An 18,285-nucleotide genomic window follows, 5' to 3' on the forward strand; every position below is an offset into this window, starting at 1 on the left:
CGTCTCCTGTGGCCTCGGCATGTTAATGCTCGCATTCTCCATCAGTCACCCTCCACCACATGACACTCCATCTTAAACTGGAGCCACAGGCAGCAGCACGGGGAAGAGAAGTGACAGAAATCATATTGTCTTTTTCACCTGCAGTAGTCTTCCCGCCAACTCGCACTCATCACACACATATCATTCAACACTCAGGAGTTCAGCTCAGTTACAAGTTATCTGAGGATTTTAAAACATCTTATAAAAGAATTACTTCATTAGATTAGAGCTTTTATCTGACATTGTGCTTCTCATTCACGCCACCGGTGGTTACAGCTTCAATCCAAGGTGCTCGTCGAATCTGTAGATTGAACTGTTGGAAATTAACCATGAGTGTCCACTTCATCCACAAATGAATCCACAACATCCTGGATGCCACCACCGCCATCTTGTGCATTTGGAGACCAGAGTCTGCACAGTAGTGAGCCACGGTCCGCGGTGGCATGTTCTATATTTACGATATCTACGCTCAACCAATCACAAGTCAGTCTCAGCTGTCAATCATGACATTTCACCCTGTTTTTAAAGCATTAAATAACAAATTAAACCCAAACTTGAACACACACTTTGACTTTTTAGTTTGGTGCATGTCCCATGCATCCACTAACACTGGGTAGGTGGTATTTATGACAGATACTGCAGTCAGCCACAAGGGGACGATCAAGACACTTTGGCTTCACTTTTGGAGAGCAGTCATGTCTTACTTATAGTCATGAGGAGGAGCTTCCAGCGTGTGAACAGGAGGAGCTGCAAAACAAACTCCCAATGAGTAGACCACGCCTCCTCTAGGTAGATTTTTATTGACCAGTAAAGTAGATAAATCTCACCTCAACTTGATCAGATACCACAATAAGGTGCTGTTGATGTGAATCTTACATGAGTATCCCAAAATATAAAACAGACATTATACTAAAACAAGTTATTCTGCATATTTAATACCTGAAAGATTTGGTGTTGTTTTTATTAAAATGTCCAAAAGCAAACTTACATTATCCAAAATGTTCAAACCAAAAGAAATCCACCGTTTTATTCACGGCGATGTTTCATGGTCTCATAACCAATTCACTCGAAAGGATTTGCACAACATGCCAGTTGCTGCGTAGCCTGAATTAAACTTTAACACATGACATCATCCTTGGATATAATTCGGGTTAGGTAGATTTCCATCCACGATGGTGGTGAAGACAACAACTCCCATGATCCCACACTGGAAGAATTGGCCAAAATTGTTTGTGTGAGTTTGAACATTGTTGGAAACATTTTGGATAATGTAAGTACACAAGTAAATAAGATATACAACATAGGTCCAGTCATTTATAGACATTTGAATGAAGAACTGGTGCATATTGAATCTTTAAATTTGAAAGAAACTGTTACTCCTATGTGAGTTTTAAACATTACTAAGAAACTTAGAATCCTTTGAATCCATCCGGACACACACACACACACACACACATACACACACACACACACACACAGTGGCAGTGTTAAAAAAAGAGACAGATGGTGACAGGGCGGTTTAGATAATTTGCAGCGTGTAAAGGAGAGACGTCAACTGTGAAGTGTGTTACGGCTGGAAATCTGGAAACATTAAAAAAGAAGAGAGAGAAAAACAGGGAGAAACACACACGGGGAACATCAGAGGAAGGCGGGTCTGAGAGTCGGCTGGTGTGACCTCTGGCCTCCCTCTCTCTAGGCTGCTCCCTTTGAGCCACTAAACGGCGAGCGGTGTGAGAAGCCAGCAGACAGCTGCACCCCTCCTTCTCCTCCTCTGGGCTCTCTCTGGGAAACTGGGGTCCCTTTTCTCTGTTCACTTTAAATGCTGTGGGGTCAGGAGGAGCCGGGGCCCAGTTGAGGTGGTCCTGCCGGGGGTAGAGTTTCACTGCTTTCCACAGCCAGTCTGGACTGCTGTGTGTGTGTGTGTGTGTGTGTGTGTGTGTGTGTGTGTGTGTGTGTGTGTGTGTGTGTGTGAGTGAGGGAGCTGCATGTGGAAAACTGCTGTTGTCTCTCTATTAGAAACAAAAATAAGGAAGACACTCGCTGTTCTAATCACAAGCACCCTCCCTCTGGCACTATAACTATAATCTTCCACTCAACACACACACAGCTCTCTTTTCATACAAATGCACAAATTTACACACACACACACACACACACACACACACACACACACACACACACACACACACACACACACACACACACACGTGGTCTACTGCTACAGTGGCCTTAAGGAAAAGAAGAAACTCAACCTGAAATCTTTTGGGAATAAACTCAGAGGCACAAACCACTAAAAATAAAAATAGAAATAAATCTCAATAGGAAACCTTACTTTTATTCTCACACCTATAGAACACGGAACACAAACTGAGAGACATACAAATAACTTGTATCTACATATCTGAAAAAAAGATTCATTTTTAGTAACTAACAACCTTTAAATTTGGAGCTTGATTTGGCTTCACTTTTGTGGAGAAGTCATGTCGTCCATTTTTATATACAATCATGATACTGACAGACACAGACCAGTGGCCATCCACAGGTCAGCACTTAAAAATGTGAACGTCATTAGCGAGAGGCAGAGAAATAGGATTTTTATTTTGTAGTTTTTGGTTTATTGTAGGATCTTCTCTGGTTGTTTAAGTTGTCACTGTGGAAAAAAATATCTAAGTCCTAGTAATAAATAAATAAATATCCCAGAGAAAAAAGTTGAATGTAAGCAGAAAAGTCCTGAAGGTTTTGAAGTTTGAATGGTTGAAATCGGTTCCCCAAAAGAGACAGAGAGAGAAATCCAGACAGAGAGAAGGAGAAAGAGGAGGATGATCCATATTGGACTCTTTGTCTTGAAGTTCAATCATGCATTGGGCTTCACAATGATTAGAAGTCCTTCATCGACCAGGAGCTCTGGGGTTTGCGCTCGATACTCTTTGTCTGGCCAGCAGCCCACGAGTTAATGTGCTGAACAGTGGAAACGGACGGTAAAGTGGGGAGGGAGAGGAGAGGCTGCATCAGATTGATCTGCTGCATCTCAGCGGACCACAGGAAGCAAGCAAACAAACATCTGGGCTGTAAATTATGCTGCTTTACCACACACACACACACACACACACACACACACACACACACACACACACACACACACACACAATAACGGAATAAAGACAGTGTCTGGATTCATTATTACTAGAGCTAGTTTATTATCACTGTTATTGTCTTTTCTTCAATCAATGTTGCACAATGAACCCTAAAACAATACAAACCACGAGAAATGGTCTATTTTGCCTTTTTACACATATACATACACACATACACACATACAGTACATACAGTATATGTGGATATGTATACAGATTTATAATTGCAACACCTTGGTCTTGAGAGTGCGTAGAAACATAACTTTGTGTAAACATATACAGCAGTGATCCCTGAAAATGCTCTGAGAACGCTTATAGAATTTAAATCATCTCATATTGACCTGAATTTAACTGTGGGAGAGAAAGGAGGAGCAGAAAGAAAGAGAGAGAGAGAGGGAGGCAGTGACATCAGCAGAAGGACAGATAGACAGATGTGTGATCATGGGTTGACCTGTGCTCCCTTTATTCCTTCAAAACGACCGTCAGTTAACCAGATCCAGGTAAACACTACAAACGAGGCTTCAGCTAGAGATGCACATGGTTTTTGGTTTAAGGTTGACACCACATTTGAACCCTGCTGCGACTTAATAATAACAATACAAATAAAACTGCATAGATTAAATAGAAGCTTGAACTGTGGCGGTAAAAATTAGTTTCACTGACAGTGTAGTGACGATGAAGTGGGTTATGGCCTGTTCCCTTCTCTTGCCCTTCAGCTTCACACCATGACCCGCGAGAAAAAAGGAAATCCTAAGCTAGTACCAAAATACTTTATTTGCCGGTAGTTTCTGTCATATTTATAAGTAATACTGAGTTCTCAGATTGATCTGTAAGAAAGGAAATGGAAGGGAAACCTATTTCTTCTTGTAAATAAAGTCTCATAAATTCCGAGCCAACACATTAATGGTGACGCATGTTTGTATTTTCATGCTTCAGCCCTGATCAGGTGTCTCACACAGAATCCTTCTGCAGAGTTAGAGGAGTTTTGAACTTTGATTTTGAGTCTTTCTTATTCAATTCTAAATATTTAATGTGACAGAGAGAACAAGTTTTTAGTCTTTAAACCCAGTAATGGAGATTGAACTTCTATTTCGTTTTTGGGTTACAGATCAAAACCACTGGGGATGGTGATGACGTGTAGGAAATATATCTTCGGCCAATAAAACAAACTAATCTCACATCTGTTCTCCTACCTGAAACATATGAGCAAAAGTCCTAATGTTAAAAAACTGGGCAAGAGCAGGTGAAAGGTTCCTACAGCCACATGGTCTGATGAGGCAACAGTAAAATGTTGTCATTTTTCGGACTGAAGTTTACACTGTGAATCACAAACATTATCGCGCAGCAGATCGGCTGCATGTTGCTCTACACGTAAAGATTTTATGTCTCGGTGAGCAGGCTTCAGCTGCCGTGTTTACACCGACACTGACTTTCATGTTTAACGCTTCCTTCACAGGCGGGGGTCGATCACACCTGCGGAGCGGATCCTACGCTGGAGCTCTTTTCTTATTTCAGTGGCCAAATAAAGGATGACTGGTCGGCTTCAGATGGCGTCAACAACATCAATACAGAACAGACGTTCTCCTCAAGCGAAGATGGTTTGTGAGGGAAAATGAAGACGAGTTGTCACTTGAAAAGGTAATAGGACTGACAGGACCTCACCCCGAGTCACCGGCGCCAGCATGACGGGTGGGAACAGGATGAGGATGAGGTGATCATCAGGCATGAACGAGGGCAGCACAGAGTTAGATTGGTCGAACGGAAAAGGTCACTCAACCTATTTTCATCAATACACACCATCAAAGATTGACCGACAAGTTAAGACAGGACAATCAATAGCACCATATTGAGATCACAACATTATTTTGCCAGCATTCGGCTAAATATCACAGTGTTACCATCACAAGTCCAATAATGATTAACTAACACTTCTTATTTCAGCTAAAATAACACGTTAGCTTCTCGTTGCTCATGCAGATCTACTGTAGGATCTTCTCTGTCTACTACCTCGGATTCCAACTTCTGCCTTGACAGAGGTATATAAAATAGAATACTGATCTCAAACATTAAATTACAATTACATTAAATCACCATTTGACAAGAGTATAAATTACTTGGGAAAATCTTTAACCTCAATATTATTTGACAGGTACAGTCGTCAGGGTCTCCGAGCAGAACGCCATAGAGAGAAATGCGTCGGAAATGTAATCAATTCGCAATCACATCAGACGGTGGTTTTGTTCCTCAGTGGTCGATACCACATGATGTGAAGGATCTTTCAAGAAGACGCTGTCGTGTCATCTGTGTTTGGACTTTTAAGGAAACCAGAGTCAGAGTGGTTCAGTTCTCAGTTCAGTTGAAATGTCCAAACCATTGTTACAGCATCGTTCTTGTATCCAGAACACACATAACGCAATGATACAATATCAATCAAGTCAGTCTCAGCTTATATCAATCTGGTTACCTGTGCTCGGTTGATGCATATTAAAGAGAGAGGACTACACTGACAGATGTGTAGTTTGAACAGTAAAAGCCCTATGGCAAGTAATCCTGCACGTGCCCAGTCCAGGAGGCCGTCTCTGTGAGAACCTCAGGGGACTGGAGGAAACACGAATGAGATACAACTGCAACTGATGTTTAATTTATCAACTAATCAATTAACTGTTTTGTCCATGAAACATCAGAAAATAGTGAAGCGATAACTCGCATGACAAAGAGAAGCCGCAACGTCTCACAATGCAGAAACTTGATTTTGTCATAATGTGAAAATAATTTCAAATTCTTTTTCTGTTTTGTTTCAGATCAGTATATATTTTTAATTTTCAAATAGTGTGACTGGTTGAAAGATTTGTAGTTTTCAGAATTCAATTGTGAGAAGCAGAGTTGATCACTTCTACTGTATTTGGGGGGAACTTGTTAATGAATAATGGGCCTTGTGTTATTTTTCAACCAAAATTGTAACCTAGTGTTAATTTATAATCCCTGCATTTTTTTTACTTAGCTTCACACAGGTTTGACACGAAAGAGGAAGTGCAAACTATTTTCTGAGAAATGTTCCATTTGTTTGTTTTTTTAGCACAGTGGCCAAAGTGGCCCCCGAGACAAAGTTATATACTCAATATCCTGCCTACACTTTTGGGACCAGCAAAGAGGACGTCCCTCGCAGCAAATCTGTCTGAACTGTGCAACTAGTGGATTTTTAGAGTGAAAATCATGTAAAGTCCAGAAGGTCAAGTGCAACCTGTTGATATACATATAACATGAGGATCAGAGAGTCCCTGAGCACACACTCTCCCTGTCCAAAGGTCAGGCTTCAAGACGGTGGACAAAAAAGGAGGTTGTCTTACTGACAGGAACAGAGTTTGGTGATGTAGCACTTCCCAAGGCTGCACAATACATCATGACAAAGGGTCTTTTTTTCCTCACTGTGTCAGCGAGGAGATCAGCACATCCCCTCAGCTGATGGAGCCACAGTGAGAACAGCTTTCAGGGCTCCATGAAATCACACAAGTTCTATATTACACAGCGATTTGAAACCCTGACCTATCAACGTCTAACCACGTAAACATAATCGCCATTGCACCACACTCCCAGTGAAGCAGGTTCAACAGTACAGCACTAAAAACCTGTCACGTCCACGGCTGAGATGTGGGCAATTTCCTGAAGGAGATTATCCCTAAATTACACAGAGGGAAAGAGGAAGGAAGGAAGGAAGGAAGGAAGTAAAGAAGAAAAGCACACCACGTGTTTCCCCAGTGAAATTACTCGTAACAGAAGTTAAAACACCGATTAAGCCTGGAGAGAAAATACCACACTGGTAGTGAATAAATATACAAGCAGGAGACATTATAGGTCAGGCATTTGTTCTGCTATTGTGACATGTACCATTATTGTTTTTCCAACACTTGTAACATGATATTAACACCAACATGTACAATTAAATAGAGGAAATGGATGCAAGGAGAAAATCCACAGACAAATAAGCATAATCCAATAAATTTCAAAGACATAAAAATGACAGTACCTACGATGATCACTGACATGAAACTGTGTATAATGTTGGTTTGCATAACACATTAAAATGGCAGTCGATTCTCTGTTGTGGGGACACGTACAACTCTCATGTGGAATGATCAGAACATATGATGCTGAATTAATGAAACATGCCTTTAGCAATTCCCTGTACAAAGTGACACTTATGCTGCATTCAGGCAATGTGAGCCGAACAGGAATAATAGAAAACCACCCGTTATTTTACAAACTGTAATCCCACCATTCAAACAGCTCAAATTAGCTAGTTCTCTTGTGTGAAACTAGCTACATACAGTGTTGTAAGCTAAACAGTGAGGCGTGATGAATACTATGGTGCTGAGTGGCTTAAATGATTCAACATTATAGATTTAAAAATCAGACAAAGGTATAGGTTGTTTGCAGAATTTGCAAAATTTAGCTTGTCAATACAGAAAGGCAACAGTGCTATCTTAATACATAGATCAAATGTATTTGCACTTGATTTTTTGAAAAACGAACAGAAACGTGAGGTGGAAGATATCTTAGCTGTCAGAGATCGCCACAATCTCATACTAGGAATCTCAATTTTCAGTCTCACTGATATCACATGAATGCAGCATAATTACGATGATGACTTCAGGAGCCAGAGAGTCAAATCAAATCAATAAACCAATCATGTGGAATTGTGTTCTAGTTGTAGGTGCCACCTACTTCTCTGTTCACAGACACAGTTTCCACAGAGGATATAAAGTAAAACACCAGTAAGAAAAAATAAAAAGCTTCTGATATGACAACAAACAAACAAAAAATAAATCATGTGATAACCCCCCACACCCACTAGAAACAAAGTATGAAGATGAACTGTTTTAATAGTTAGTGCACATGATAAAGGTCCTAAAAGATTCTCCCTCCATCCGTATGTTTGTGTCCCTTTCCATCTACTTTTTTCTGTACAGCATGTTTTGATACTTGTGATATATGTATAAATATACAATGATATGCAGTAAAAGTGTGTACTACTCTACTCCATTGTTCGTACTCTGTATGTTTCCTTCATTAAGACCTGAGAGAAAGGCCAGAACCAGGGTTGAGGTAGGTTAATTACAGGGATTAAAGCCAAAGAATAACTTCTGACTGAAGGGGGTGGGTTTTTAAAAAGAAAAGATAATTGTTGACAAAATGTTTTTTTTACTGTAAAATTCCAGTGTGTGACTACAGACAATCGCCTGTTGCATAATTTTGAAGAAGAGGCTAGTGGCTCAGAAACTATCATAATTAAGAATGGGACTGGACTTGCCTGCAGCCAGCGTGACTGTAAAACGCTCCACAGTCACTTTTCATAGGTTTTTATGTAAAAAAGGTGAAGAGGAGCCGCTGAGCTTGCTGACTGTGTCACCGTCCTCTTGCTTTTTCCCCCTTTAGAGCTACACTGATCTCACACATGGCCCCTCTGGGATCCAATCGATGGAAATCCAGCGGAGTGACTGAGAACTTTAATCCCTGTAAGCATCGGAGCAAGTCCTGTACAGTTTGTGACGACATCCAGCAGAGAGGCTGAGAGAGAGACCCGGTGATCGTTTAGCCAACCGATGAGCATGCTCTCTCTCTCTCTCTCTCTGTGGTTGTCGTCATCCAGCGTTATCATAAAAGTGTTCCTGAAGTGCTTTGACTAGTCAGTGTTGACAGGAGGGAGAAAGCTGAGCAGCGGTTTTGGGAAGCGAGTTAAAGATAGACACGGATGAACAGCAACTGTCACGTGTCCTGGGCACCAGCAGTGTAAAAGGCTACTAATTCTGTTCAAGAAGGAGGCAGATAATGTGACGGCTAAACAAAATGGCTAAGAGCACTGCAGCAACAAATATTGAGAGAAAGCTTAGAGATACACTGCTGTCAATTTGATTTAAATCAACAGTTTTGGGGAATAGCTTATTTTTCGTTATTTTCAGGAAATCAATAACACCTTAATTTCTGTGATGTTTTGGGGAGTAGTTGAGCACATCGGGAAATATGTTTGTCCGCTTTCTGACATGAAGTTATAAGAAGTTAGATACAACTCACGTTTCTATTTGTTGAATATAGTAGTTGTGAGTCATCCCCAGTCGAGAGTGTAATCATCTAACTGCCAGCAAGAAAGCCAATAAGCCTATTCCACAACATGTCCAACAACATCATGTTTTGGGACATTTTGGTAAGATTTGTGCTCATCATAATATACATGAAAACATTCATTCAGTCATTAAAATATCTCCACATTAACAGACACACAATTACACACGCTCACAGCTCATTTTAAACCCATATACAGAATGATTTCTGTATACTGTAAAATTTTGTCTCATGTCCAATTGAACATTTTGCGTCACATTCGTCTCATTCAGCAGTAAATCGCCCTGAAAATATCGTCAGCAATGCAGTGTATCTCTAATGGTCTTTTCATTCAACTGAAGCAACTACGTTTATAAAAAAAAGAATATTATGATCTTGCAAATGAAATAAAATGAAAAAAAACCTTACAATGGAACAGCATAATTCAAACATATTCCTAACATACTGTAATCCATACAACAGTGTTATCAGTCTGTCAACTTGCATGAGGTACTGACATTGTATCCACAAACACCAAACTGTATTCATCAACAGATGGAGGCCAGGATTTCACAGAGGAAAATAGGGTTTTTCATTATGCAATAAACAGAACAAACAACAACAACAACAACAGCGACAACATTAACATTGTTATCTTGAGGTAGAACATTAACTTCAGCATTTGGAAGTGCTTTATGTTGGATTCTCGTTTTTTTTTTGTTTTGCTTTCGACAAGCAGGAGAAGAGAGAAGATTCTTGACATCTGAGGTAGTGCGGCACCTGATCTCGTACTTTTCAAACCAAGCAGTTCCTCCGCATGTAAAGTAATTGTGAGCACAGGGGAAGGTAAAGTCCCTAAAAGCTTCCCGCAACACATTCATTCCGGCTGAGGTAGGTTTTTGTTGAGTCGTAAGGTTCACGCAGCCAAGTCTAGTTCCTGGATGAAGGCCGAGAACTCATAAAAAAACGGTGATATCGCTGAAACAAAGTCCTGAGACAGAATATATCAAATCCCTGGAAGAAGGCTGAGGTCTTCTGAGAGCGAGAGGGTGGAATCATTGGTAGGTGTAAGAGCAGGCAGCAGGAGTCTTTGACATCCACAGAAAGGTAGAAATAAGACCAATAACTTATAACCACTTTTGACATTTAGATGATAAAGATATATATGTATTTATATATATATATTTACTGTATATATCTATAAACGTAAAAATAAAATTATTATTGTGTAACAAGGACATTCTGGGATTCCCAACACCAGAAAATTAGCTAACGAGTAGGACTGTCACTTTTTCTCCCAAATAAGAACATTTGTTTAAAAAAACACACAAATAACACGTGAATTGTAATGAATTGCCCAAAATCTAAATCTCTATCACCACCGGCTCTGCTGTGCTAACAATGAACTGAGCTAAATAAAATTAAAAAATGGAGGACATTGACACCGAAGCATCTGTTAGCATAATGTGGTATTTTGGGATTTACAGAGAAAAACAATGAAACAGCCGGTGTGGCAACAAAAAACATCTGCCTTACTCCGTCACAACAAATCTGATGTTTCAGTTAAAGTATATGGAACAAATTATGTGTTTTTTCAAATTTGTTTAAGCTTGAATGGGAAAAAAGTGACAGCCCTACAAAAACCCAGTTGTAAAAATAAAAAACTAATATTTAACTGGCCTGCCTAGCTTGAAATAGCCTTCCATCAGAAGAGAGCTCTCCAAAACCAGGCCAAAAACCCCTCTGGCACCCAGTCCTAGATCCTCCTTAACTTACAGATAAAAAATCTTTGCACAAAAAGGAAAAACTACTTTGAAAGGAAACACTTTTCAACCTGAGTGAGTGAAGAGTCTAAGTGTACACTGTGGATAGTGTCGTGTGAATCAGCCTTCATACATGATTAGCCTTGGTCCTGCTGACCCGCTCCTGCTGCGGGAGGCTCCTGGAAATGCGTCTCCGAGTCCCGCTCCACCACGAACTCGTCCAGTGGTATCGTAGAGAGCTGGGTTTCGTTCAGAACGTAGGCATCAGACTGAAAACACACGCAAACAATTGTTATTAGACAGTGTTATAACTCATTAATTCGCTGGACATCTGAACCTGTAATGACAGATAGTAGAGTAAATAAATAAATAAATAAAAATAGATTCATAATGACCAAAATTTCAATCTAATGCTTTATGCTGATAATTGCTTTTCCTGATGGAATAAATAGTCGGTGAAGTTATTTTAGTTAAGACTGATTGAAAGGTAAAGTAGACCACTAAACTTATTACAGCTTATCTTAGCAGCTCCAGGTATTGGTTCTCTCAGTTATGACAACACTGCAGTTACATAGCAACAGTGCCCCAGTCCAACAGGACAAGATGATCATATATTTGTTTTTGTTGTAATCTTCCCTTCACTGTCAAAATTGATGATGAAAACAAAACTTAAGTTGTAATACAATATATATTTCCTCAGTCATAATGTATTTATGTCAGCAACAGGTAACTTTTAACAGACACTGAGTTAAAAAGACTTTGATTCATCCCGACACGGTGCTCTTACTATCTGGACTCACCATGCATAAGTCTTTTGTGTTGGGTTGAGTGAAAAGTCTCTCGAGCTCGTTGCTGTTGACCAATTTCTTCCCAGCTGCGCTGCCGTTGACCTCCATCTCTCTCCTGGCAGTCCCGTTCAGCCCAGCGGCCCCCTGGGAAGAGGAAGAGGATTCCAGCACTGCGCTGTGCCCCGCCTGGGGTGTTGCCTGAACTGTCTTACACATCATTAACCTGGAGATTACACCGACAGACACACACATAAAACACAGTTATTTGAGAGTTATTTCCATTGTTTCCACTTGTTGACGATAGTGATTTACACGCCGTGTTTGTACTGACCTGCCACGGTAGCTGAGGACGAGGAAGAGCACACAGAAGATGATGCAGGTGACTCCGATGTGAATGCCAATTATGATTCCTGTAGTGGATGTCTTACTCTGTTCGTCTTTGACACAGTCACACGGGGCGTCCAACACTGAGGAGAGACGACGCACATCACAGTCAAATCACTGCCAGAGTGTGTATGAACCAGGATACGTCATGAAGTGTGCACTTGTGTGTGTATAGTGGATTGTTTGTCAGAGGTAATCAACTTCACTTTGCTCAAATAAAAGATGACATGTGTGACTCAGTGAGACATGTTAAACTTTGATGCATGTTGAGTAGCTGATGTGTGGGTGTGTTTGGTTGTGTCAGATCAAATCACCAGATTTCTCCAACGCCTCCCGAAGTGAAACAAATCGCACAGTGGCGTTGCCATCTCCGTGTTGGTTAAACACAAGCAGTTTAATCTCATAGACCAGTGAGGGATCTGGACAACAAAAGAGATGGAAAGACATTTTCAGATTATGAATGAAGCGGAAATTCACCCAGAATTTACACCTCGGAGGTGGATATCGATCCTGATGTGTGAGTCACATGTGGTCCTGTGTTCAGCCTCAGGGGGAAAAAAAGAGTCCATTTTCATTATCTCCTATTTCTGCCAATGTTTATTGTAGGAAAGTCATTATTTTCTTTTATAACCTGAGGTAGCTCTGTTTTCATTCTGGATCAATATTAAGCACATTTCCCAATTCTGAGATGCTTGTTTATGTGTTGAGATCTCACACATCCAACATGTTTTTTGGGGGGGATTAAGATTACAATGACTATTAAGTGTGTAGAAATCCTCAGTCAATTAAAAACACAACTAGAATAGCATTTAGTAAAGCTCATACCACAAACAGTCCCATAAATTCAATCAAGCTGCACCAAAATTCACACAGATGTGCCTAATGTGCCTTTCTTCCACCAAGCTTCGTGAAAATCCATTCAGTTGTTTTTGGTAATCTTTTTCTAACATGAAAACATCAGTTCCTTGGCAGCGGCAACAAATATTTGCAAAGACGCCATCAGTTGTTGTCCAAAACAACGATAATTGGTCAGTAATGTCTCACCCAGCTGAGTGATGTTGTACTGGGTGATGTTGCGAGGGAAGCTGATGGGACCGGTGAAGAGTGGTGTGTGGGCTCTTCTGTAATACAGCCTGAAGCCTTGATGTTGACCCATCTTGGAGGAGGGCTCCCACGTCACATGAAGAAAGCTGCTGTTCACTACCTTGGTGTAGAGGGAGGGAGGCGCTGGCACTGCAACACAATACAGACTGTCAGCCGGTGCGATACAGGCTGTCGAGCGGCACAACAACAACAGCACAAAACAGGAACGCTTTTATTTTGTATCGGTAGATTAGGAATAATGAAAATTTCCTGTTATTAGGATTTTGATCTGCAGTGTCACAAGTAAATATTATTTCAATAATATAATTAAATAAATCATTTAAAACTTCATTTAAAATTTTTTGTCATCAGCTTCAAATGAACGAGTGTGAGCAAAGGCAGATTGAGTAGAATCCATTAATATCTTCTTCAATAATAGTTTGATAAAAGAAAAAAACAAAGTGTGGCTGATCTTAGGTTCTTCACTTTTTATGGATTTAAATTTCAATCCAACTGATCGAATTCTTGCATCATTTAACTCTGAGCAAACACTACACATGTTGTTTTTAAATCCTCATGAATATTATTCTTCAAATATATGCTTCATGGATGAGTGTTCTGCTTCCAACTCACCCTCCCCGTGTGTGCTCTGGGTGACGCTGTCCGATGCTTTGCTGGCCCCGTGGGATGTGTAAGCCTTGACGTAGAAGGTGTAACTGGTGGAGGGCTCCAGCTCCCTGATGATCTGCTGCAGCGTCACTTTACTGACGGCCTCCTCATACTCCATTTCCACTGGGTCTAAGGCAGGATGATGGAGGAGGAACAGAAAGAGGAGGCGATGGTTCAAAAGAGTGGGAGGTAGAAAGAGGAAATACGTTAACAGCAAAAAGAAACAGGGATGGAGGAGGGGCAGGCATCAAAAGACAGAGAGAGGGAACGATAAATACAATCTGTTAGTGTCATCGTTTTATGGTTATTGCCCATTTCACTTGTGTTATCAGAGCAGCTCTGTAAAACAGCTTATCTAGTTTGGCCCTGGGAGCCTGAATAATGGTGGCCAGGTGAATTGCTGGGGTGGAGGAGACAGAAGGGGTAAATGTGGGAGTTACAGAGGATCTGTTAAAGCGTTTTATTGCTCTTAATCTAGAAACATTGAACCATAACCACTATCTACCTCCAGCCCTCAACCAATTGGGCTGTGGAAGGAAGGGTAATTACAGCAGATCTTATTGGTTGGCCCCTGGGGCCCTTAATTATCCATCCAATAGAGCTACTGAGAAAAACAGCAGCTGGCACTATAAGAGTCAGAGAAACACACACAAACAGCACACACAGACCCGTAAAGCCTACACACTGCATCTCTGTAAATTAACATAGCTTCATATACAAACACAAACATATTAGAAATCCAAACACATGGATCCCAAAACAAGAAATCTGATTTATTAATATTATTTTAAATTGTTCAAATGATTCAAAGTGTGGGGAGTTGCACTTGGATACAGTTCCTATTTTTATTTCCATCAACAAGTTTGAATGCACTCACTAAGTATTTGTTTAGACAAATGTTCTGCACAAATATTGTGTAACAGAGATGGGAAACACTATTTATCAAAGTTTTCTGCACAGGTTGCTCAGGTTGTTGATAATGTTGTTGGGTTGTATCAGAGTCTGTTTCATGTAATTAGAAAGTAATTTCATATTCACATATAGACTTCATATCTTTGTGCATTAGTTTTGCTTAAAATTCATTACAAAATGACACACACAACGTGAGAGAATTTAGGGCCTCACAAATGTATCTGCAGTTTGCTAGTGACAGTCATTTGTGAAACACGATCTAGACGTAAGCAGCTCTTACAATTTGCTTTTGTGTGTGTAGTTCATTTAAATAAATACAAGTTTGGGAATGAAATTTGCCAATTTACTGATTTAACCTGCAGAACGGAAATATTTAACTGCAGCCACAACTTGAAGTTGTTTTTCATTTTCAGTGAAAAGGTTGTTAGGTGAGATCTTTCATTCTGTAGTGATTAAGTCAGACAAGATCTCCAACAAATGTTTGGAATGTTTGACATATTCATCTGTGTCTTCTATATGTATGGCTCCTCTTATTTCTGTTATCCACTGCATGTAACTGCCCCCTCACCTGAGGTCCTGCGGATGTGGAGCACATATCCGATGATATCCTGAGTGTTCTGCTCGGGCTCACTCCAGGACACTTGGATGGTGGTGGGTGAGAGGGGCTCGGCCTGCACGTGGCTGGGCACACCGGGCAGTCCGTCAGCCCAGAGCACCGTGAGGCGGGCACTGGCCTGCGTGGAGCCGGCGCTGTTCTCCGCGATGCACTGGTAGATGGCTTCGTCATCCTGGCTAATGCCGTAAACCGTCAGCGTGCTGCGAGGGCAGGAAGAGATAAGAGGCAGAACAGGAAGTAAGAAAGGTAATTGAGAAAGAAAAAAAAAGGAAATAAGGCAGTTTAGTTTCTTTGAGAACATTTCCTCTATGATGGATGTAACTATTTTATTCACTGCCAGTCGAGCGGACAATGTTTGTGTTTATTTTTGTGTGAAGGAAAAGGTACAATCTCCCAGAAGCTATGTACTTGTACTTGAATAAATGCACTCACATATTCTAGCTTCCTCATACCTCAGGTATGGGACTGCATACAAAGAAGAAGAATGTGACAGTGCATCGGTATCACAAGCTAGTGTGTTCAGCGGAGTGTGGGTTTGAGTGACTGATAGAAAGACACTACATACGGTAGCACCATGTATAGAAGTTCTTCACTCATGCAAAGCACATACTTTCAAACTGAATCGTCTTTTACTGGAGCTCCCATTGGAGCAGATCAATCTATTTCACTGTTTCAAAAAATTTAATTTGCCTACATCAGTGAAACCTTTCATCTGTCCATGCACACACATACCCATGCACACACACAACCTCCCACAGACAGTAAATCATTTTCCTCAGAGCATTCACTATATTCTCTTTGTTCCTGCCATGGCTCCTCACTATCGTACCTCCACCACTCTGCTCTTTGTGCCCATCTTTCTATCTCTGCTCCTCCTTCTCCTCTACCACCTAACCTGTCGTCACTTATAGAAGAACTATAAGGGAGTCATTGTGTGTGTGTGTGTGTGTGTGTGTGTGTGTGTGTGTGTGTGTGTGTATGTGTGTGTGTGTATGTGTGTGTATGTGCATGCTGAGTAGGTGTTATTAGGTGAAAACACACAATCCACTCCTCTCGCTGCACTTATCCTAAGGCAAAAGGAAAAATAAAACATTTAACATACTATGGAAATGAGGCCCGGTGGCGCAAAACATGTCTTCATCCCATTTTCATGCCAAGGCCATTTGTGCTGTATTTAAGGTCTAATGTGTGCTGGGGAAAACTGAGACGTTGCAAACAATGAGAACCCTGGGAATATGGGGGGGCACGAGTTGTCGACACACTGTAGCCCCGGGGTGGACGACCACTCCAGCATACAGAGCCAGAAGACAAAACCCAACCAATGTAAAGACCCACACAACACGTGGATGCCCACACTATCCATAATATATAACCTGATCTTTTCATAGGTCTGTTCTTTTTTCTCAGTTGGACACCTTCAGGTCTGTCTTGTTCACAGTTATGGTCATTTTAATTGAACTCTTTCATAAGTGTCTGTAAAAACAGATCAATGTCAATCTTTTTGTGGGCACCCATTTCCCAGAACTCTGCGGTTCCTTCTTTTTAAACAGATGTACATCCGTCATCCTCAGAACCTTAAATCATCCACAACTGGGTCACGACTTCCTCTGCCTCAGAAGAGGCTTTCAAACTGTCAGACGCAGCAGTGAAAGCAGCTCTTCCTCAAAGCTGCAGGAGGGAACATTTACAAAAGAAATGCATATTTCCTAAAACTGTCACCACGGTCTGACAGTAGAACATGAGGCAGATAATCTTGGAAAAGGTCTGGCTAATACGGTTAGTTTGCAAACAAACTTTTTTCCTCTGTGTTTCGGCCTGTCATCCGCACACCAGGCATTTTAAGCCACTAAACAGAGATTTTTACAAAACCCTCCCAAAGTGCAAAAAAAATACAGTTCTGTTTATTTGTGTGTAGACGTAAGTGTAGACGTAAGCGTTAAGGAGGGGAAATGTCTGTTTTGCCAATATATGGGTTTGTGGCCCTCTGTTGTGGTATTTTAAGAGATTAGAAGCGCTAAGAAAACCTTCTGGCTTCTGGTTCTTGCGCTGCGCTGAGTGCCACAGGAGTTCAACATATCCTGCAGCATCCAGTTAATCTGTCATCTGCAGTTTGTAAGGACCTGTCGAGGCAGATTGTCATCTTTCTTTTGACAGACAGGTGGAATCCTCAGTGTATTATATCAGAATGTTAAGAAATGTCAGGACGATCCTGTGAGGAAAACCATGCAATTTATTGAAAGAACATGTCAGCCGTGTGCTGTGCATGTGGTTTGTCACTGGACACCTTGTGGAACCATGAAATGGGACATGAGGAAAGTGGCATTTCAGCTCTCGACGGACAGTGCTGACCTCAGGACCAGACTCAGCAAGGTTTGTAAGGATGGATTTGTAAGGACAGCAGAGTGCTCTTCTGGGTCAGCAGGCAGGATGGAGGAGTGAATCATTCCATTTCCTTTTCAAAATTGATGTAGTGGGATACAATTACTGTACTTCTCTAAACTGGGTCAGAAAAGGCTGTGAGGTGGAAGAGTTATTATTTCTGTCTGCTCTACCTGGTGGATTCAATCTGGATAATTATCAGGTCAAAGAGGCCTGCTGTATTTCACCCCTCTAAGTCAATCTCACCTCTGACCCCTGAGGTGGCAGCAGTCGCCAGCCCTCAGCTCGCTACTCAACCATCACATTTTTGACAGCCTTTTATATCAGCGATAGATGGAGTGTTTGCAGACAGGCGGCCTGACCGGATGCCACAGACTCAGGAAAGAGGCCCCTGGGGAAGCACTGCTCAATGCCACCAGGAC

At 41.2% G+C, this 18,285-nt stretch overlaps 1 protein-coding gene across 1 annotated transcript in view; it reads right to left on the reverse strand.

Moving 5' to 3' along the window:
- Positions 1 to 3,212: 3,212 nt before the first annotated feature.
- The window catches only part of igdcc3 (immunoglobulin superfamily, DCC subclass, member 3), a 60,100-nt gene continuing 45,027 nt past the window's right edge, over positions 3,213 to 18,285 (reverse strand). The window contains exons 8-14 of the mRNA XM_069524849.1: positions 15,437 to 15,684; positions 13,921 to 14,085; positions 13,249 to 13,437; positions 12,519 to 12,623; positions 12,152 to 12,287; positions 11,833 to 12,043; positions 3,213 to 11,301 (exon numbers count right to left, since the gene is read on the reverse strand). Coding sequence (XP_069380950.1) covers positions 11,170 to 11,301; positions 11,833 to 12,043; positions 12,152 to 12,287; positions 12,519 to 12,623; positions 13,249 to 13,437; positions 13,921 to 14,085; positions 15,437 to 15,684 — 1,186 coding nt within the window. The 3' untranslated portion in view covers positions 3,213 to 11,169. The remainder of the gene's footprint in view (positions 11,302 to 11,832; positions 12,044 to 12,151; positions 12,288 to 12,518; positions 12,624 to 13,248; positions 13,438 to 13,920; positions 14,086 to 15,436; positions 15,685 to 18,285) is intronic.

The sequence above is a fragment of the Paralichthys olivaceus genome, chromosome 1 (genome assembly GCF_024713975.1).
Source record: "Paralichthys olivaceus isolate ysfri-2021 chromosome 1, ASM2471397v2, whole genome shotgun sequence".
Taxonomy (NCBI): domain Eukaryota; kingdom Metazoa; phylum Chordata; class Actinopteri; order Pleuronectiformes; family Paralichthyidae; genus Paralichthys; species Paralichthys olivaceus.